This window comes from Sinohyriopsis cumingii, chromosome 4 (genome assembly GCF_028554795.1).
Source record: "Sinohyriopsis cumingii isolate HCF-2022 chromosome 4, ASM2855479v2, whole genome shotgun sequence".
Taxonomy (NCBI): domain Eukaryota; kingdom Metazoa; phylum Mollusca; class Bivalvia; order Unionida; family Unionidae; genus Sinohyriopsis; species Sinohyriopsis cumingii.
Window position 1 is genome coordinate 104,531,316 of NC_142964.1, and position 24,244 is coordinate 104,555,559.

At 36.6% G+C, this 24,244-nt stretch overlaps 2 protein-coding genes across 8 annotated transcripts in view; one reads left to right on the forward strand and one right to left on the reverse strand.

Moving 5' to 3' along the window:
- Nucleotides 1-1,244: 1,244 nt before the first annotated feature.
- LOC149801824 (uncharacterized) lies at nt 1,245-2,225 on the forward strand. Its single transcript, XM_089956850.1, has one exon. The coding sequence runs from the start codon at nt 1,245-1,247 to the stop codon at nt 2,223-2,225; it is 981 nt and encodes a 326-aa protein (XP_089812976.1).
- A 16,729-nt stretch (nt 2,226-18,954) lies between these two features.
- Nucleotides 18,955-24,244, reverse strand: part of LOC149801825 (uncharacterized) — a 41,897-nt gene continuing 36,607 nt past the window's right edge. For all 7 annotated transcript variants that reach the window (XM_089956191.1, XM_089956194.1, XM_089956193.1 and 4 more), the window contains one exon: nt 18,955-22,782. In XM_089956191.1, the coding sequence (XP_089812317.1) occupies nt 22,626-22,782 (157 nt within the window). In that variant the 3' untranslated portion in view covers nt 18,955-22,625. The remainder of the gene's footprint in view (nt 22,783-24,244) is intronic.

The following is a 24,244-nucleotide window of genomic DNA, read 5'->3' on the forward strand; positions in this document are numbered from 1 at the left end:
CAGAAACAATGTATGTAAACTAATGGAAACCATAATATCAAACAGACTGAAACACCACCTCGAAAGCAACTCCTTACTATCTGAAAACCAATGTGGCTTTCGAAACAAACGCTTCACCATTGACCAATTATTCCAGCTAGAAGCGGATATAAAAATAGCATTCAACTCAACAAGGAAAATAGAAACCTTATAGCAGTTTTTCTCGACTTTGAAAAAGCCTTTGACATGATCTGGGACAAAGGTATGATTGCTAAACTTAACCGATTCGAAATAACGGGGAGACTTTTTAACTGCATAAATAACTTCCTAACAGGTCGCAAAATTATAGCAAGAATAGGAAACCCCCTCTCAGACGAATTTGCCTTAGAAAACGGCACCCCTCAAGGGAGTGTACTCAGCCCAATACTCTTCAACTTAATGATAAACGACCTAGACCATAACCTGGCCTCCAACAAGGTCAATCTATCTCAATTTGCCGACGATAGCGGTATCTGGAGAGCCGGAAACCCGGCTAGTAAACCAGTTATAAAAGAATTACAACTTAGCCTAGACAACATAGGAAAATGGGCTGACAATTGGGGGTTCAAAATCTCGCATAAAAAAAACAGTAGCAATAATATTCTCCCCAAAACGCAACTATAAACTAGTATACCCAAACTTATATATCCAGGGAAAATTAATTAAATATGTTAAAATGGCCAAATTCCTAGGCATGTGTTTTGATAATCACCTAACTTGGAAACAACACATAGAATACATAATTAAAAACTGTAATAATGATCTAAACGTATTACGAAACCTAAAAGGAACATCTTGGGGAACAAACCATGACACTCTACTCAAGATATATAAGTCATTAATTAGATCAAAACTGGGCTATGGACGCCAAGTCTATAACTCTGCTAAACTAACATGGTTAAAAAAGCTAGACGCAATACAACGTAAATTACTACTTGTGTGCACCGGAGCACTCCCGTCAACTTCCCTTGACGGGCTACAGATCCTAACCGGGGAATTACCATTATGCCTGAGAAGGCAAGAAATGACACTCAGGTACACCATTAGGCTAAATAACCACACCAACACTCATCCTACCAAAATCGCAATTAATAAATGTAACATCACATTTAAAAACAAACTAGTACCAAATATCCCAGGCGGAAAACTCGCCATGGAGTTCAGGAAGAATTTACCTATCCTTAAGCAACAAGAAATACGTAAAGCCACCCAACCTAACCACCTGGATGCAAACTACCACGAGGGTTAACACCAAGGCCACTGAATACGGGAACAAACACGAACAAGAAAACAAACTTAAAACAATAATAGCAAATGACATCCGACAGTCACATGAAGGATTCACTAAAGTCTATACAGATGGATCCAAAACAGCTGAACCACCAAAAACGGCGGCTGCAATAGTTATCCCAGAATTGAACATTCAAATGGGATCCCGATTACCAGATTATTGCTCAATCTTCACCACTGAATTCTGGACAATCACTGAAGCGCTTAAATGGATAAAAGAGAATAACATACCAAATACGGTCATAATAAGCTATTCTCTTAGTGTAATCACATCAATCAAAAATCGACACACTAGGACCAGAGAACATTTCCTTGACAGGGCCTTCTGTATGCACAAAGAACTATCCACAAGAAATCAGATAGTTGACTTCATGTGGATACCATCTCATATAGGAATCCTTGGAAACGAACAAGCCGACAAAATCGCAAAAACCAAATTAGGAGACCCCAACTCTATCCCATTAAAATATAGCACAACCGAAGCACAGAGCTTTGCTGTAAACTATATAAACCAAAAATGGCAGGAACATTGGAATACCGCCACCAAAGGAAGGAAACTATATACTCTCCTACCAGAAGCTGACCGATCCATCAGACCACCTAAGGGCTCCAGTGTAGATCAAAAACTCATTAACAGAATTATGACAGGAAAAACTAGGTTAGCAGAAAGCTTTGGCAGATTTATCGGACCCAAACCAGCTAACATAAACTGTTATATCTGTCACACTGTAGAAAACCTAAACCATATATTCAATGATTGCACAAAATACAGGAAAGCAAGGAACAACTTCCAGAAAGCTCAAAAGGAAATCAGATCACCCCATAAATATCCAGACTTCCTATATACATCTAATCCAAAAAAGCACTTAACTACTCAAAATATATTAAGATTTCTAGGAATGACAGGACTAAAATAATAAGATATAATCAATAATCAGCAGCTTAATTAAATAATCAATTAAAACCCATATCAAGCTCAGGTAAATAATTATGACGGCCGGCTAGGTCTCGTAGGTTCACAGACCAGCACAGCCGTTCACATCACACGGACACTGCTCTTCACATGGGTTCACTGAAGAGCACTCCACTTCACATGGGTTCACTGAAATCACCCACTCAAAACAATCTAGTAAAGAAGTATATAAAAAACATAATAAAACAAAATTCAAATTTAGGAAGAAGAAAATAAATAAATAAATAGATAAATAAATAAATAAATAAATAAATGAAAATAAATAAGAATAAATAATAAAAAAAATTATAAAAATAATAATAAAAAATTCTCTAATTCACACTCTTTTAACCCGATTATATATCTCTCCTAATTATTAATAATAAAAAAGCACAGGATATTATCCTTTCCATCTCTGGCAACAATAATTATCTAAATTCAAAATTCGACGCAATCATCAACCTGGATCCAGTGGACACCGCCAAGGACAGCAGATGATAGCCTCCCTACGCTTTTCCTCCCTTGCCATGTCCGGACACCAAAAATGAATTTCCGATATATTAACATAAAACTGAGTGTGTGCAGTTAAATTCCCACTCAACCAAACAGGTAAGCAGAAATATTTTAGTAGTATCATGAGTGCGTGGGTCAATTCCCCCTCATGAATCAGCCCTCCAGTCAGACCGCAATGGGTCCAAAAAAGGTCCCGCGGCTGAAGGCTAAAATTATCAGTGCACCGTGTGCACATAAACGCCTGAGGGATGAGGCTCTCATTCCTTCTCCCATGATCAATTATCAGGTCTCCGAAGAAGAACTCAGCAGCATAGAAAGCGTAATACATATATGCAGACCCAGCCAGCTAGCACCCAACCCACTAAACTCACTAAAGTGAATAAACTACAGCAGCCGGATAGACCACCACTACCAGCAACAAAGGATAGGACTAAATCTAAGGCTGCCCAGGCGAAGAAGGACCACGCTCCAGCCCCGCAAAAAATAAATAAAAATAAAATAAAATGAAAAGAGACATTTGCCAACATTGTCTCTAAACCTCCACCACCACAACCACAACCACCTCTGCCAGTGAAGAGCAGGATCACTCTTAGAACAAGCACTCAAATTGCAGTTTCTAGAATGCAACAGGTGCTACAAGAACAAATTCTAGCTGATATCAGAGAAATCCTGCTATCATCACAGGTCACATTAGACCCACCACCAGACAAAACCTTCAAAGTCACCGTACAGGAAGCAGAGGTAGCAACAACACAGGATGAAAGCGACCCAAACATAAAGCGACTAAATGCACTGGGACTTCAAATGGCTCCAGCTGACATCAGGTTAGCGCACGATTTTATGAAAGCACCTATATTTATAGGCTGGAGGTCAATTAAGGACAGAAAAGCCACATCACAGCAATGGCACACAAGACGTCACATCCTCAAGAAAAGGTTCAACGTTGCCTACACTCAATATCCCGTGAATACACTGATAGAAGCAGCCGAAAGTTAAAGCGGGTTCCATAGATTCGAAGGTTTTCCAGCCAGAAAGCGAACACGGACAGCGGAAGCAATATGCGAGGAAGAAGTTAGCCAAGGCACCTTCCCGCCTGGGGAGAAATAACGGCCCTTCTTAGGGCTACAAATTGCCATTTATCTAAGGGGACCAGTTTGGCTTGGTTTCCCAATTCGATAAAACCACACAAAACTGACTTGATCGTTTTGGTTGCCTGCATCAAAATTTAAACCCAATTACCTAACAGTGACTAAACTTTTATATGTCGCTTAGACAATTAGAAAAGCAAAATTGTTAGGGCATCTCACTATGTACACTATGTACTAGTACTATTTCAATTGTTAGGAGTTAGGAACATTATCAGACTCATTTGAATTTGACTCAGTTGCACAGGTGGCTCACACAATATTGGTTGTTAGGGTCCATTTATAAACAACTGGATATAATTTGGCTAAGTACGGGCGGGTTGTCTGATGCCGGAACTCCCCTACACTTCCCACGTCTGGACATTCGTACAAAGGGCGGAGATGTGGAACGATTTCCACCCGCCTAAAATTGGTGTCCCACTGTGACGTCATTGTCACCAACCAATCGCGACTGACGTTACAACTGCATTGGTCGACACCACATTGATTGGTTAACAGAAAAGTTATTTTAGTATCATGAGTGCGTGGGTCCATTCCCAGTCATGAAACAGCCCTCCAATCAGACCGCAATGGGAACCAAAAGGATCCGCGGCTGAAGGCTATAATTACCAGTGTACCTTGTACACACAAACGCCTGGGGGATGAGGCTCTTTTTCCTTCCCCCAGGATCATTTATCAGGTCGCTGTGCGACCATTAACAGTGGTACATGCACAACGTGCGCACACCGCTATAATCCAACTAATCAATCAAAACAAACTTGTATCTAGATGTTTTCCATCACGTCCGCGTGATGGAGAATTTCAATCATACCTTAATACACTGCGTGCTAAGGCACGTTAAGCACAAACTGAAGAATCGTCACAAAAAAATGCATACGAATTTACGCTAAGGCATAAAAGAAATTAAACAACAAAGAAAAATACAAACACGCACTCACAAGCAAAAACAGTGCATTTAGTCCTCTTATGTATTTAAATTTTGGATATAAAAATTATTTTCCAAAATATATAGAATTAAATAAGGAAGAAACTGGAAAACAATTTGACCTAGATAGTGCCGTCCAAACATAGAAACGGGGACATGAAGCAACACACACACTATCAACAACACACACTGGACAAGTAGACTCTGGCAGAGTCACTATTTTAAACAGAACATTATGGGGATAAGGAGAAGAAAACTACCTCTGGACTTAAATAGTCCTTGAAGGGGCTAGTACTCTCCAAAGTTTTAAGTATGGAGGGATATAAATCAGGCCCACAGCCAGCCCAAGCAGAGGGAAGAGAGTATATCCCACACACACACACACTTCTATGGAATAACCAAAACTCAATAACATGATGAACAAAACAAAGAGCAACCCTGCAAAATTCTACTATTTATATTTATTATATTTGGAGACAACAACATTTATAACACAATAATGGGTGAACAAGGAAACCCATAACACACAACACTTTCTGGAAAACAGGGTGTCACTTCTAAGTCTTAACCAACCAGATGTGTTCGGATGAGGCTTAGAGGTGTCAACAAAGCTTCAAGGACTTGCACATCTTCAGCTGTAGAGGTATGTATGTTTGTTAATGTCTAGTCGATAAGTTATAACTACTGTATTACTAATCAATTAAAGGATTTAAGTCGCCTACGCAACTAGTGCTTTCGCGACTGGTTAAGTCTCAAAGGTCGAGATTTTCAATTGATCGAGACTGTAGGAATGGAGCGACTACAGTCCCGCTTTTATGTGCGAATGTCGCATTTTTTAATTCATGAACATATCCGGCCGAGGAAAGGAGGCAAGGGGCCCGCGGAACGCGAAATGCCACAGGAAAGCTGTACGCCCAAAAACGGCAAAGCGCGTAAGATCAAATCAAGTCCAGTTGTACTAGTGGAGAGAAATCTATTCCAGTGGTGTGTAAGCCGCTCGTGTAGTTTTCCTAATCCTTTGAGTTGTGTAATTTCATTGCTATTTTTTAAAATTAAAGTTGGAATTTAGTGTACATGGTGTACTTTTGATTTTCCGAAATGTTGTCGATCAGCTGGGTGTCAGGCACCCTATAAATGTTTGGGTCACGCTGTGTTTACTTTCGGTTTTCATTTTTTATGGTGATATACAAAGGATAGAATTAGGGTTGTGGGTATAGAGCTTGTATCGAAAGAGGTCTTCAATAGCCGAAGGAAGAACCTCATTTACATTGGCAATTTGAAAGTCGATGTCCGTTTTCTTCTTTACTTCTTCTTCATTCTGTGATACCCTCTTTCTTTCTTGTTCGTGCTGTTGTAGTGTTTTGCTGTTTTGCTGTTCTGCTTCGACTCGACTTCCATTGCCTTAGATCTTGATTTTGCGACTGGTCTTTTATCGACACGATTCCTTGTTTAATAGCTATATTGAATTTGGAAGGTATATTGTGCCCCTTTTTGTTGTATAAATTAGTATGTTTGGCCTGAGTGTCAGTGTTGGATTTACATGTGTTAATAATTTGGGATTGTGTTGTTGCTTATTTAGTTTCGCATTGTGTGTGTGGGTCCTTTTGACTTGGCTTAGGTCACCTTATAGTCTTAAAGGAGACCAGAAACCAATGGAAATATAGAATAATAATAAAAGTACTATAGCAGAAAACCTTATTCTGAAGTATCATCTGCGACCGTAATGCCAATATTTAAATATTGGCCTATCTTCTAGGAGCTGAATTTCCGTGAACTCGTATGCAAAATTTCCGCGCCTGTTCGGTTACTTTCGGGATGTGACGTCATAGTAGCGACTCCAGCAGCCCAAGTGGGAGTTGCCAGAGTAAAAGACAATACCGTTTTGCGTTGCTAACGGGTGTCATAGAACATTAAGAAAAGCCTGTTGACATAAAAAAAAAATTCTTTTCCGAAAGATAAAAGCATAATGAAAGAATGGGTACGTTATTACAAACGAGTCGATTTCAAAGCAACACCATACAGCACTATGTGCTCGTTACATTTCTCAAAGGCATGTTACAAGAGGGATCATGAAAAAATAGCAGCTCAAAGATACGCAAATGCTAGGCCTAGACTAAAAGTTGGCGCTGTTCCAGACATACCTTTGGACATTTTAAATCCTGGGAAAAGTGTTAAATGTGTGAGTTACGAAAACAGGCAGAAGGACGAGTAAGTGACCACAAAATGCAACAATCAATCCACACATCTTTTATCTAAAAACAGCAGTGCTAAAAACAAATCTGATAGCCCGACACAGTGGGCCCCTTCTGGTTTTAGTTCCGGCCCATCCTGTATTCAGAGTGAGGTGCCCGTCAGGCTTGTCGAAACAAAAATTGTTTGCCTGAGGAAACTTTGATTGCGCTGGTGAAATGAGTAAATGTATTTTCAAGATGTTGACAATCATGCCTTAACACGGCACCATCTAAATCAAATCACCACTGTCCTAGGTGAAATTTAGATTTGATTTTAATCAAATGGAAACTTTTCTAAAAATAAGATTCTAAACCTGTCGTGTTTCGAGAAAACACAATTTTCAGTAATCTTATAAAAATTAAAAAATTTTAAAAAAAAATGCATTATATACATGTAGTATGCATAAACGGTAATCTGTAATAATTGGAACTGATATAAGACTATTCCTTAGGCAGTTTAAAAAGCAGCGATTAAAAAAAATAGGTCAAGGTTTCACATTAACTGTCTGACAATAGAACGGGGTGGGGACTATTGACCCCCCTCCCCTTGCCCCAATGTGCGACCGCCCATTTGACGTGCCTTTTCTCCCTGTGATACGCCTTATTATTCCCCCATGACAAGCCCCTTTTGCATATTCTGGTCAGTTCTGGCTAAATTGCAAAATAGCTAAAGTTTTGATTTAAGTACGCAAACGATAAAGCCGGTGTGACTAATGAACATAATCCTCATCCTTGCATTGATCTTGTGAAAAAGAATGCCCTTCGGACATACTTCAAAGAAACCATGTTCGACAGTGTGTGCGTAAGCACCAGCAACTGATTACCAAATAAACGATGCCTATTTTGTTGTTACTTACGATGCCATGGACTTAATTTTAACAGTTCAAATCTGCAGTCACAAGTTACCGTACTTGTGGCAACTGTTTTTCTCACGTTTTATGCCCTACCTTATTTCCTTAGGTTTAAGTCTTAATGCATGTAACACTGTTTGCTGAATAAAATATTTATTCAGAATTAGTTCTTTAGGGCCACATATACTGCATGGTATATTTTGTTTTATTCCTTGCAATTTAATCATGATAATTAAACTTTTCATATACGGTAGAGGAATGTCAGGTGTTAACTGGCCGAGTTTCTTTGGCGGAAATGGAGACGCGATTTTGTTTGCAGAGAAAATTTCAAAGTGATCATTCATTTAAGCTAATTGGTGACAATTTTATTCTTTTAATTTTTTTAACACTATAGTACTGTTGTAGTTGTTTTTAAAATCTGAAATTTACTTGAATAGTGTTTAATATTCACGTTCTATTTACTGAAGAAGAAAAAGAGAAGAAAAAAAAACTGTTGTATGATATTAATTATTTCGTCCAGTGCCGGTTTAGACGTGTGTGCGTGTGATTTGAATTTTTAACGTAGCTTTAACAATTTTTCAGTCATATCGCTACGATGTCTGCAGTGTGGCAGTTTAGATTGTGGATTGCATACGTTATATTTAAAAATGGTTTGGGGTTGGGGTTTTTTCTTCTGACAAATGAAAATTGACAGACATAATGTAATAATCGGGACTTCGCTGCGCAAAATTGAGAGATATTACGAGATCGGGAGGTAGAAGAGGAAATACCCCCAAAATCGGGAGGTTTTTCTCCCGGCTTGAGAGTTGACAGGTATGAACTGTCCGGGCTTGTGGAATTTCATTCAGGACTTTAGTTTATTTAAGTCACCAGCCCGGGGCTTGTGCCTAACAAATTTCTATTAGCACTTACCAGTACAGTACATAAACTATTATATCAGATTGCAGATTCAACTTTTGAATGTGCAACCCAAATGTGGTCTCCTGTCTGCCTCGCTCGCCAATGTTTATATTTGTATTCGAGGATTGGCTGGTATAGCGTCACGGTACCACGTGATCTGTTGTCTCATCAAAACTCGGCAATTTACGGAATCGTGGTATCTTCTACACAATATAATCACTATCCGCTTACGATATTTAATTTATAAACATTGCAGTCGAATTAAAATCTGTAGAGAATTACATACGTAAAAGGAAAACTTTGATTTCTAGTCTCCTTTAAGATGGTTGGGACCTAAGAATTGTTGTGTTCATTTATATCTTACCACTCTTGTTGTCGTGTGTATCTGGGCCTGATGACGGGGGTTTGCCACCTTTATAATATCACCTTTATAATATATATACATAGTTATAAGAATATATGTGTTATTTTTCTCAGACCATGATGGTTAGTATTGTGTTAGCTGCATGCCTACATGAGGGAAAGAAAAAAAAAGAAAGACCCCCCCCCCAACAAAAAAAAACAGCACACACAACAACAACCATGGGTGTGCGCTTCAGCTAGCAGTCTTACCTTACTGCTTTAGCCCTGTATTACCACGTTTATTTTTGTACGTTTGCTATGTAGCTTTGGTTTACGCAGTATAATGCATATATTTCTATTCTCGTTTTCGACTTAGCAAGGGATTTATATTAGTAATGTAAAGCTACACATTTTTTTAAAGAACTGTTTAATATAGTAGGATTCTTATCGAGCAGGATTAGGTTTATTTTTGAACCTGTCATTTTGGAATTATTGTGCTGATAATGTAATCTATGTAACTTACCGTGTATAACGTCATTACGTTATTATGCCCGTGTCATGTATAGTACACGGTATTGGATATATTTTCAGCTGTCTGTGACCAGAGTGTCTCTGTCTATTGTCGAATGTCCGGAGTGTCTAATGTCCGTGATGTCCGGAGTGTTCCGAAGTGTCTAATGTCCGGAGGGTCTAATGTTCGGAGTGTTCCGAGTGTCCGGGGTCTGTAGCAGCTGTGAAGCTGAGCTGTAGCAGCCATGGAGCTGAAACAGTGTACTGATGACGGAGTGTATCTCCGTACATGCAATTTGTTAGCCGTGGGCTAATTTTGGGGTTCATAAAACCCAGTGTATCTTTCGGGACTGTAAAGATAAGTTGTATATCTGTCCCTCTTTTTATCACCATAATTTCGCTGAGTGAATGCATTTTACTACACGAGTAAAATTTTACATCGTTTACTACCCGAGAAAACTATTTCCATCGTTTCATTGTCAAATCGTTGTGAACCATTTACCCCTTGTCTTTATATTTGCTAAATTAATTTATTTGTATTTTTCATCATTAAGTCTGTGCGTTCTTATGTTAATCAAATCCAATATTTGGATTATATATATACGCACATTTTCATAATTAGTTGCTCATTCAAGTCATCCATTATTAAACATTGTATTTATATCATCGTCAAAAGTGTTCTGTTGTGAATCAGAAAATCCCACCCGGTTATCTTGTTACACTATTTGTGGTAAAGAGGCGCTCAAATGGACAATGTTTTTATTTTACACCATTCCAGAAAATGCGCAAATTCCCTTCGTAGGCCTTTAGAGTGGAGTGATTTCTAGCTTGCGAAATCTTTCCACGACTGAAGGATTGAATTGATTTTTCTGCAAAGAAGTGCCAAGCTTGAAGGAGAAGGCGTTCGGATGGAACACGTGGGTCAGAGGTTGTTTTAGAAGATTCAGCTTGGTAGGGATCTTCCTGGGTAAAACGATCGCTAGATCAAGCAGGTAGTTGATGCAGGATTTGTCCCAGCGAAAAGGAGCAATACAAATCATTTTGAACGTCAGGCTCTTCAATTTCTGTAACACCTTAGGAACTAAGATTGTTGCGAAGGTGGAGGTAGACAAAGTCTCACAGACCCTCACAACTCAGAGAAAGAGTATCAACGTCCCAAGCCTCAGCACCGGTCAAACGAAGGTGGGCACGTAGTGATTCCACCCGGTTGCAAACAGTGTTATCATCGGACGCCCCTGTAACTGGCAAATCTGATGAAAGACCGACGGATAGAAGGATATAAGGATCATTCTGTATGGAGAATCTGTCCGGTCCTTGATATCCAATCGGCCAAGAGACTGAGTCTGCCGGATTAGGTCTGATCTGGATTTCGATATTGCGTTCTGCTCCTAAACGGCGAAATTCACAGACCAGAATGCAGAGTTGGGGTGATTTGGTACTGTCCTATTTGAGAAGATACGACACTACCACCAGCTTGTCTGACATGATGAACACATTGTTATGAAGATGGTAGCTCGAAAATTAAAAAGTTTTGATGATAGCTTTCATCTCTAAGAGACTAACGTGGAGACCTATGTCTTCCGGACTCAATTGGTATAGATTTCCGGGGATATATAGGTTTCACAACACCGAGATGTTGCATTTGTTCATACCGTTAGATCTGGAGATGGATGTTTCAGTGGTATTCCTTTCGCGGGTCATACACAGTTGTGTCACTGGTCCAGAAATGATACAATCTCGTTGGTCCGGTAATCTAGCGGCGTTGAATACGGGTGCCATTGGGACAGCAAGGCTATCGGCAGAAGGCAACCCACCGGGATACGATCCGCTACTGCAGTGAATAATTCGAGTCGCAGAAACTCCCTGGCTGTTTTCTATTTAATGATGGAAATGGAGTCTGCAAGATCTACGATGGGGACCAGTTCAACGAGGGGAAGACGGTAACAAGTCCAGGTTGGTGAGAAATTCATTACCCAGATGAACGAACTGTGGAGATGGATTAAGGTTTGACTTTTCCCAATTGATAAAAAAGAACCTAGATGACGTAAAAGGGAAATGATATAGTTCTTTTCTTCGACTAGAATTGAACTTGTCATATGTTTTGGAGAATGTCGTCCAAATACGCCACCGTAGAGGTTGATACTTTCGTACGGAACAGTGATACGACGAAGTTGAGTAGTTTCGTAAAGCCCCAATGACATGTGCTGAGAGGGAGAGAGAGAGAAACCAATAACAAGTCTCTCGGTACGCAAACCTTACGAATTTCAGTGAGAATGTATGGGAACGTGAGAATATGCGCCTGTCAGATCGAGACTGACTGATCTGGCCACCAAGCATGAATTTTGGTGGAATGAGAAATTGATTTAAGTGACTGAGATTGATGATTGGTCGGAGTTTGCCAGTGGTCTTCCTGATCATAAAAGCCCGGGGTAAAACCACGGAGATTGTAGATTTCGATAAGCGCCATGATCTCTTGTTGTAAAAACGAATCCGTTACCAAGTCGACGTTACTTTTTCAGGAACGTTGAGGAGACTGGAGAGGGGCAATGGCAAAACGAGATCCTAAGTCCACCTGATACAGTTTGGATCGCCCACTCGTCTCGTGGGAAGAGATCGATCCAATGTTGTTTCAAAATATAAGGGAATGAAACCTACTGGGTAGTTTTGTATGGGCAGGCGATCACATGAGTCAAAGGCGAGAGAGTGGAAGCTATGGATAGAGAAAATAGAGAAACTTGGATTGATACCCCAAGAGATGACTCTCTGAGGCTGATCAGCAGACTGTCTCCGTTGATGAGATTGTGATCGTGGCTGTTTCTTGGATTTAGAAGCGAAAGATTCCGCGTCTCATCGTCTCCAGTCTTCCCGTCTTTGAGGGAGATTAGATGACTTTTAGTCTGATTGCTGTGTGGAGATATGGAGGGTCAATTATTTCAATGCCTGTCTCTGTACTTCCTCTTGCCAGCAAACAGTAGAATTAAAGGGAGTGGATCGCAGCGTCAGAGCGTGAAGAGGCTTGATCGAGGTAAATCGTAAGCATTCGTCCCGTTGCACAATATCCATGTAAGCAGATGCCATCAAAGCATTCGCCATTGCATTGTGGGCCACACGGTTCATCACCTTGGATATTATAGCTGTAGAATCCCAGGCGTGGTCGTTACCAGCCTAATCCACAAGCAAGAAATCGCCATAGACACCAAATCCAACAACGAAGACGTGTTCACGATGTTACAAACGAGCTTGGAAGTGGTATGCATAATTCCTTTATCCCTCGTAATAAGTAAGCAAAGTTACATTCATCACAGCATAGATTTTGTCTAACGGCTGAAGATCTACAGAAAAGGCGTCCGAATGAGTTCTATAACAGCGGCACTTAATGGACGCCGATATTTGACTCTCATAAAAAGAAACGGCTTTGGAATCGCCTGAATCACTGATCTAATCAGAAAGATTCTGGGCAATTTCCTTGACTTTGCCAGACTGCGATAGAAGACAAAAGGAGCGGTTGACTTCATCATCATTAATATTGACCGAGTCCTTGACCCTTTATGCCGGCGTAGAAGAGGGGTGGTAAACATTCAGAGTTCAACAACACCCGATATATTTCCTCTATATCCGCTTTAAAACTATACTCACTTCGCTCCATGGGGAACCTGAGAGTGATCTATCATCCGATTTATCCCCACACTCAGTGCTTGAGTTATCCTGGTCGTAATCAAGATCTACATCCATATAATGCATATCCGGAGACATAGACGAGGCGTGGCCGTCTTTTCTAATGCTGTCACGATATTATTCCTGAGGGTAAGCCATGAGTAAATCGCTATCCATATCTGTTGGATATAGTTGTCAGACTGGTACTGAAGGCTTGTCGAAATCAAAAGCAGCCAGAGTCCGTTGTACGGCCAGTAGTGTAAACAGCGGCATTACTGATGAAATGGTAATTACAGGTGAATGTATGGGTCTGTTAGTAAGACACCCTAGCAAATCTGACATTTCACAGTTCTGCTTGATGAGGCGTGGTAGGTATACCACGGGAGCCATACAGTCATTGAAAGGTATGGTTCGTGGGATGAACGGTATGGTTGGTAACCGTTATGGCATCAGACTAAGTTGCGGCTAGACGGTATTCACTCATTCAATTCATTGATAAACCCCAATGAGTCTGAATTTACAGCCACTAGGCCATGTTCGGACATGATGATGGATTTAGGTCCACTAGGCTGTCTAGAATTGGGTGGAAATTCTTCCCCATAGTGTTGACGCTGTCGGCAAGGACAGGAGACAGAAGGACGGGAAAAAGTTTTCCCCATTGCTCCTTGTTCTTTGAAATTTTCTTTTGTAGTATCGACCATGTAGTATCTGACCAATTAGCACATGTGCTGCATGTAGCTGACGCTTGAAACTTGGTACAGGCGATGCATGGGTCATGTGAATCCTCGCTGGCCTTGAATAGTTTTGCATTTCGTACACTTCATCGCCATAGTTATTTGAAATGACAAAGGAATAGAAAAAGAAAAATAATACTAATAGTTAACAAAGTTAACAATGTAAGAGACATTAAATAGCGTGCACGAACACGAACTAAGGATACGTTATTCTATTACAATGAAGCCATGAGAACAATGTGTCAAAAATGCAAAGACTAATTCCACGTAGGTGACAAAATTTCACATAAATATAGTCTAAATTTGAAGGAAAAAAAGCATACCACCTGCAGAAAAAGATCTAACAAGTCATAAAATGTAGTTCTCAATATATCGATACATATAACACAAAATCCAAACGGTTTTCAATAGAAGTAAACCACTTATGTCAAGTTCACAGCAAATGCTTTAAACTACCGCCACCTGCAGGTGGCAAGTGGAGGTAAAGGGCAATAGTTATTTCCCTTTGTCTATATGATTAGACATGAAAATGGTTTTTCGTCGTGGGAGGGCTGGATTCAGGAGGTAGTAGGGCTTGCATTCCTAAATTTAATGTGATCGGGGAATGTATTCGAATGAGAAATAGATTCTTGAACATTCAAATGAAAGGTCATACTGGCAGCTGAAAGAAATTGCAGGTAGAATACAATGGACATGAAACTGTTAAAGTAAAAAAAAAAAAATGAATACAAAATAGAACCTTACAAATATATAAGTAGGCAAAACTGGAGACATACCTTACAAAAAAGTCAGACTCACAAACTTTCTTACAGTAACTGCAAGGAAGCTGTTTCTTGCTCCTTCTTTTAACCAGTCTGATAATATCCAATAATTTTAACCCAGTGCAAAGCAAATTTTATTTTGATTTAACTTCCTTATATATATATATATATATATATATATATATATATATATATATATATATATATATATATATGCAAGCCAACTCATATTGAATCCAATTATTTACATTTAAGATCAATTTAAAAATTTGGGAAGGTCACATGCTGTAATATTGTTCATACATCTATTCAACCAACTGCTTTCATGTTGTTTGAATGTTACATCTCAAAGTATTCTGTTAGATGATAATTATGTTGGACATACATGATGACTTATTAGATTATCTGGGAAATTAATGTGAACATCAAAGGCATGTGCAACTGGTGTGAATATGAGGCATTTGATGAAAGCAAAATCTATTAGATTTAATTCATTATGCAATTTAAGTTAGTCTTGTCAATTATTGATATTTTATAAAATGAAACATCAACAGCTATATAATTATTGATGACAAAGTAGCGATTGGTGCTAAATTATAAATCAATTAACCATTTTTGATGAGAATATAAAAAATGATAACTTATAATGGGCTCTAAATAGGGAACAAATATAAAATATAAATATATTAAGTTCCATGGTTATAAAGCTATATGTCATTTTAATCTGCTACCATAGAATAGTATATACTACTCTGTATATTAGTTTTCCTGTACTGTATATAAGTGCCATATATATATATATATATATATATATATATATATATATATATATATATATATATATATCACAGTATAGTAAACCTAATTGTATATTCAAGTTGGAGTTCCATTATTATACACCAGAGCCATAAATTTTCATATTAATGTCACTGGATAAGCAACATCAACAAATCGTACCAAAATTGTATTTCAAGTTTACTCCATTCTTTAATTTCTTTTACATTAATGTATTTTAGTAACCAAGTGGTCTAAAGCACTCACCATTATGGATCGCAGCCATTTCATTGATGCATGGGCTCAAGTCTCGGGCTCAGCCAATGTGGATGTATTAATAAGCTTGTCAGTAGCAAACTTTACTTTAACTTCAACTTTACAGTACTCAAACTACTATTTTCTTATTAGACTAACCATAATTGTTACCTCTGACCTTGAGGTCAGAATCTCAAGGCTACATTATCACCCTTAGATCAAGCCAACCAAAAATCTGGTCAAGGAACTTACTATAGTACAAAAGTTATTCTCCAAAACCCAATTTTCACTGAGCTACAAATAACTTGACCGTGACCTCAAAATTGACAGGGTACATTCATTAGCTAATTTACTCTGGCAAAGGCTGGCATATAAAATAAGTGCATAGGCTTATTATCAAATAAATATGGAATGTGATTCACTGTCTCATACAAATTTATATTAATCAAAACGGATAAATACTTAATGTCAGTTCTGGACCATTTTTTAAACATTTTAAAAATACTATGCATCCAGTTAAATACTATCAAAATTGGACTTCCAATTTACCACAGGGTGATTTGGAATTACAGGTACCCTGGATTTCCATTATTCCCCAACCTTACCAAACGTGGTAGATTAGACTTCCGATCAGTGTAAATTGGAATTCCAATCTGCCATGGAATATCCTTTGGGGAGAGAGAGAGAGGACTTCTAATATGATAAAGGACAGACAAGAATTAAAATATTTCTGTGCATGCTCAAGTCAGAGATTCTTCTCTATGCATGTTCATTTGTGACTGTAACAACAACTGTGTCCATGAGAAAGAGATCAAAATATGAAAGGTTTACAGGGTCATTGGAACAGGACAATTAATGTAGATAATGGTGACCTACCTTTTGCTTTATTACAGTCTGATACTGTGTGTAGTTTCATGTCAATACAAGAGATGGACCTCAAATACAGCTGATTATGCCAATGATGACTACAAGAACAATATGAAAGTACAGCAGGTGCTCTCCAGCATTTTCATGCAGATAAGAAAAAAACAGATGCATCATTTTATTCCTATTAATTTTTCTATGTCGTTTTTATTTGCTACCATGGAATAGTATATACCATTCTGTATTTAAGTTTTCAAGTGCCATAATATATATATATATATATATATATATATATATATATATATATATATATATATATATATATATATATATATATATGCATATATTATTAAGTGCCATAGCAGTTTGATTGTGATTCAAACCTGCACCCTTTTGATCACATGCCCAGTGTCCTAACCACTGCAACTCCCTTCTTGATTAGTTGCCTTTAAGCAGTAGGGCATGTCCATTATATTCTACATCCCTGAGCCCACAAGGGGTATATAATAATAAGGATCATTAGATCACACAATGTGGTTTCTAAAATGATTCCCTAAAAAAAAAAGGAAGCCCTGTGTGACTAAAATCACTGAAACCATTTTATAGAAGTGATTAGATTTGGGGGAACTGGGGTTGTGGATCTGATAGATGGATTAGGATTGACACAAGTAATGAAAGTTATTATCAAGTTGCTGCTGCTTTTATAATTCTTGTTGTTGGTGAATATGAAGTTAACTGATGAATAATGATGATTATGGAGCTAATTATGATGATGACAATTATGATGTTGAAATCTAAGATGATGATGATGATAAGGTGGTGGCAGGATTGGGTAGTAATAATCGCAATGACAGAAACTAAAATTCACAGTTTTGATTTGCATAGCAAATTAATGAAACAAACAACTAAAGCACGTTGGTTAGAAATTTGCTCAAGTAAATATATCAACACCACTCCTACCCCAACATTCTTGATGGAGACCAGTTTTGAGTTAAAACTAGAAGAACTGTGTACAGTTTGCTTATGTAAATACTGCCTCACCTAGCCCTACTCTCTTTATAGAGATTTGTCCAGAGTAAACAATGGAACATATCTCTTTTGAAATAGACAAGTACAATAACTGGTCAAAAGGCAAATCATTTGGTGATGACAATAGTAAATATATGTTCAACAGCAATGGATGAAAACTGCAAGGAGTTGCATTCACAAAATTCTTTCATATACATTACATGCAAGTCAAAAATTGCAACAACTCTTTAAAAAGATCAAGTGAGCAGAAACATTTATCAGCATATGACTGTGTTTTGATGATGACCAAAATATATACCAATTTAACAGCTAATCGTAAAAATAACTGCAAGACACATTGTACTTACATGACTTTGTCTTGTACTACACTCAGCTGCATGACAAAAGGGCAATAACTCTTTAAAAAAACATGAGAGAACATTGGTCTATTGATATCCACATCTTTTGAACATAATCATAACACTTCCCAAGTTACATGGTGATTAACTGAAATTTCAGAAGTTATTCTGTTTACAAAAATCAGTAATTACACTATATTCAGGCATAATTTAAAAGGGCAATAACGCTTGTAAAATTATTGTGGGAGTACAGTGATCTGCCGATATATGCAACTCAGTGATGACCATAATATTTACCAAATTTCATGGCAATCAATAGATGTGGGTATAAAAAAAGACTCATTGTGGAAGCATTATTACTTGCTAAATTACAAAGGTGTACAGGAAATTCCGACCATCCTGAACCCTTAACACCATGACAAAAATCAAACATGTAATGAATTTATTAACCTCCTGAAAACTTATTTGTTGAAGACAAGAATCTTGTAGCTGTCTTTATTGAAAATGCAAACAATTGTTTATAAAACAGCATGCTCACTGTAGCAGTTTTTACTTGGGCAGAACCATTTGTTATATCCAGTTGTGTATTGGCACTTAATTAAGTAAACCTTACTGTTAAGTCACAAGATCAATGTGTATGTTGATGTGGTCATCAAGGTGCATTTACTCATCTTAAATTAAATGTTAATTGTCCTTCAAAGCTTTAATACTAATATAGTTTAAACAAAGTCAATTCAATCCTAATTATTTGATGTTCTGCACTTTAACTGTCATCAAGAAACTTCAAGATGAACATTTTGTATTGCTATGGACTTGAACAGTGGTGACCAGGTACTAAACTGGGTCAAGGAAAGAGCAAGACTAATCATGACAATATAGAATACTACAAATTTATTTTCAACATGAGTATATTGCATTGTGACATAACAGTGTGCAACATTCAATCCTGTTTGTACTGGATCACACCTATAAGTTGACCTTGTCCAAAAATGTCCACATACTTGAACATTGAGTTTTGCTGCATGTGTTTGTTGGTGTGTGTAAATAATGACCTTCCAAAGAAATATGGATGAACAAAAAGGTGAATAATCCCCATTTAAAGGTATGTGTAATCAAATTTTTTTTTAAAAACATCCATTACTGAAACAGCCAGTACTTAATGCACACACAACCTGTATGTCGTTTACTTCAGTTACCACCATGCTGGAGTATTTGCACCCCACCAGAATAATTTTTAACAGAAATACTGGGTTTTACATCCTGATAATCAACCAATCATATTCCCATAATTTTGCTTAGGTGGTGATTATTGAATATGCAACAGAAATCATTTTTCTCCATAGTAGGAAAATAACTATATGCTGAAGACTAAAGAAATGATTGTTTTGCCCCTGAAGATCAAATCATGCAGCAATGCCAAACTATGTTATATTTTATTAAAGAAATATCAACATTTAATGCATCCACTGCTTTATTTAATCTTTATAAAACTTCATTTACACTTCATAAGAATTTTAATAATTACAAAAGATTGCTATTCATCATACATAAATGCCATATTTCTCAAATATCAGAACTGAGAAAAATAAATGTACTTGATATTAAATTACACTAATCCAAACAAAGAAAAAATCTACCAACAGCACAAAAATAAAAATTTCAACACAACAATCAATAGATAATTAACAAAGTAGAACCTTTTAAATCGTCAAACAACATTAAATATTTCTAATTAATACAAACTACAAGTTGCAAAATGGAATGCTTGCAAGACTGAAGCTGTGACCTCATTTTGAAGAAATTATTTGATGCAATTATACAAATATCGATCTGAAGCATTTTGTAACGAAATTATTTTTTCCTCACAATTTTTTATTTCTCTACCAATAATGAAAACATAAAATATGCTAGATATACAAGTGTTTGGGTTTGGTCATAGTTTTATGTTCCAAATTAATGCATACAAATGTTCTTCTTTCAAGACAAGAATGCCAGGGCCTGCATGTCAAGTAAACAATTGATACATTGCCATAAAATATGTAACCTTGACCCCAGATTCATAGGTTGAGTTAAAATATTGCAGAATCATTTGTCTTATCACAATGCTTCATCCAACATATGAACAGTATCTGTCATGGATTTAGGAACCGTAAGCAACTGAAAAAGCTTTAAATGAAACCTTATTTCAAATTTTCCATAACTGTGACTTTGACCTGAAGATCCAAGGTGGGGAAAAAAGCATGTCACAAAATGAAATGTTTTAGCCTCATAAAAATTCACATCAAGTATGAAGAAAATCCATCAAGGGGATGGGGAAGCATCTGCAAATAAAAATAACTTTAACCAAAAGGTTAATACAAATGTTCTACAATTGAGTGCAAGGTCAAAGTGGTACCATGCATATCACCAAATGAACTGCCTTAGTTTGATAATAATTAATTCCAAAGATGACAAAAATCCATGAACAGGCTAAGGAAATATAAGCAACTAAATTTATTGTAACCAAAGCCATAATGCAAATTTGCTGACATCCACCTTGCCTACAGGGACAACAGCATGCTATCAAATGAATCATCTTAGCTTTATTATGATTAATTCAAAGTATAAAGAAAATCCATCACAGGGTTTAGGAACATTAACAAATGAAAATTTTCAACCAAAGTTCTTTATGCAAATTTTATGACTGTGGCGTTGACTCTAATTTTACTGGGGAAAACAACCATGTTCTAGAATTGATTAATAGAGCTTCATAATGGTTCATGACATATATGAAGAATACTCATCATGGAGTTAAGGAAATGTAAGCAAATGAAAAACTAACCAAAACCCTTGTTTTTTTGTAATACAATAATGCATTCCCACTTTTTCGAATGCCATTAAAAATAAGCAATTTGCCCAGTAACTTAAGTCTCACAAAGAAATATCTTTGCCAAAGGAAAAGGGGTTCAGCATTAGGAATAAATCACGATTATTAGTATATCTGATCATGAAGTACAGTTTTTTTTTTACCACCATATTCTTGTCTTTGTTTTCTTTTCTCCATACAAGTTCAAAATACTACAATTCTATGAAATGCATTATTATATAAACCAACTCAAGGAGTCCACATATGAAATCTCTATTTCCTAGCTAGAGACACGAGTACGCTTCAAATTGCTACGCTTGACTTACTAAATTATTTCCCTGGGTATATCAACTTCGTCTGGTCTTTCATGCTAGGTACAAGACAAATAAAGAAAGATTTCATAAAGCTTTTAAAGATGCATGTTTTCAATATTAATACACCAGCAAACTTTAATTAAATCTAATACAACACCAATTTCTAAATCCTTATAAACCTTTATTGTGTCATCAAAAGTATTTATAAGTGTTAATATAATGGCAACAATTGTCATTGACATCATTTGCAACTTAAAAATGAAATTCTGAAACAATGTCATAACAAAATCATTCAACAAATACCATCTTTTAAGTTTAATATATAATGAATGGAATGTCAAACATGTAGAAATGAAATTTCCAAAACGTTTTAATTACAACATAATGCAGATTTTTTACAATCATGAACATATTTTGTTATGTAAAATTCACTTATGATCATTTATTTTTATGTTTGCAAAAGCATAAATTGCTACTTCATAGTTTCAGTAGCCTGTGTCTGCTAAGTTCAGTGTATTTGTTTACTCTTGTTTTTAGCGTTTGCTAAGGCAAAAGCAATTCCCTTGGAGTATAAAATTAACTCTATTATACATTTTCATTTTTGTTATGAAGAAAGGTATACTTTGTTTTCTGATCATTTATGTAAGGGTATGCAAAAATTAATCATTATAGCTTTGCTGATTTTTACATTATGAATATACACCTGTCTAGTAGAAATATTATCGTTAATTTGACCGTGCATATTAAAGAATTAATCCAACAATGATATCTTTGATGCTTACCAACTAGACACTAACTACGCATGCTAAGAATTAAACTTGACTGATAAAGAAAAATTGAAGTATAGTAAATAAATACCAACACCTTTAAGGGCTGAAATGATACTAATTTAAATAATATAAGGAAGAACATCATTCCAGTGATATTTTTATACATGGACCTTTCATATCAAAGGGAGATTACTACAGCATAAAGGCTTTTGCATAAATTTGAGTTGCTACCCTTGATATAGAATTCTGCACTGAAAGACCAGTGCTTTTATAGATCGTTGCAAATATTAGTTACACCATACAACTTGTTACTATTATAGTAATATAAACTATATCTGGTATAAGAAAACAAATACTACAGACATATAAGATCTGAAATCCCTCTTCCAATCCAAACAAGTCAGCTTCTGCAACTAACAGATGACTACAGAAGACCATATGTAATATGTACACTGAGTATTGTCAATTTATGAAAAGTATTTAATGTTTTAGTCAACAATGAGTATTCTAGCTCACTTCAAATCCAACCCAACTTTTGGTTGTAATTTTATCTATTCTGTCTAAGTTCAACTACACTGAGCTAGTCTTGTGATAAGGTACTGTATTATGATCATGAAGGCAAGTTACTGCCCATGACATCACTACACAATGGTCTAACAGGGAACTGACTGGAAACAGCCTGGTCAAGAGGTCCACCACTGGTACCATCTTTTTGTTTCTGTGAACTATTCACCAGGCTTTTCAACCTTGAAAGGTGGATTAGAGCCCTGCAGTAGGAAAATAACATTGCTAAAATAGCAGCATCTTACAGATATGAGTCAAAAAGTGAGCAACATCTTTCAATACGCTGGTTATTCTTTCAAAACAAAAGTAAATACTTGTATTTGCAATAAATAATGTGAATCTGAATTTCCACCTATTTCCTAAATATCATCAGTCATAAACATTCAGAACTATACCAGTGGATTTAAATATCATCAGTCATAAACATCAGAACTATACCAGTGGATTTAAATATCATCAGTCATAAACATCAGAACTATACCAGTGGATTTTAGGGAATATTACAGTTAAAAAATAATTCAGAAAATATATGATATTGTTCCACATTATCTGATAAAAGTTTTGAAGAAAAATGAAAAGATGATAATTTTGAATGTTTTTAATATGATTTATATTAGTTTCTAGCTAAAGCATACAAAGCACTTAGATCTCTATTAGAGGCAATGTTAAAATGACCAGGTGTCACATATCTGCCATATTAGTGAACAAACTTGTAGGCCAGTAATAACTGTCGACGTCTGCACCAGACAGTAAGTGGAACATTTTAAGCGGCTAAGTAAGGGCCGGAGCAAATAAATAATATGGTCACACCAAGTTAAATCCCCATGTTGTCAGTCACAAAAGACATAACTAAATTTAGTTCCACAATTTTGTAATGAAACTAATTTATTTTTCTAAAAACAACCCCCACAGCATTTTATCACTGAAGGGTAAGCAGCTATAGAGATAATTACTGAACAAATCAATTATTCAAATGAACAAATGCCAACATCTCATTGGTATCAACCAGATATGCTTTAATAATTTTTCATTCCTTCAAAACTCTCAATGTACTTTCACCATAAAGGGACTGGTTAACATTCTAAGACACTCATTACCATATGCAAAATATCCACAAATGTTTTCTAAAATTACTATCTGAAATGGTATCAGGAGAAATTTATGGCATTACACTTGGTAGCACAGGCATAAGCTTAGAAAACACTGTTTGGCAAGAAAACTTGAAACCCAGAAAATCCAAACTGTTTTGAGCTGTAGCTTTTAAAATATTTTAAATGAGAATGATCCATTAACAGAACTGCCAACCCTTACAAGACCATCTAAGTACGGCAGTTGATTTGTTTCCATATGTTTGACCAGTTTTCAGTAAGGTGCAACAAAATATCAGAAACTGCTATTGTAAGCTGGAAAACGTATCTTGAAGTTTGGTATTCAAAACATGCAGTGAACTTTCAAGTTTGTAAAGTACATGTTGACCTTATCTACCACTAGCACAAACGTCAGTTCCAAACCCTATGCAGCTCAATGGCTTGTTACTATCTCTCAAGTTGACATAATTCTTGGAATTTTTTCTATTTCACATCTTGACAGCAATCATATCTCCGGCCATGAGACATACTCAAACTGATACGTGATGTCCAATAAACGTAATTGTGTCCCTTCCTG

Coding starts and splice junctions, on each gene's coding strand:
- LOC149801824 (XM_089956850.1), top strand. CDS start 1,245: ATGCAAACTACCACGAGGGTTAACACCAAGGCCACTGAATACGGGAAC.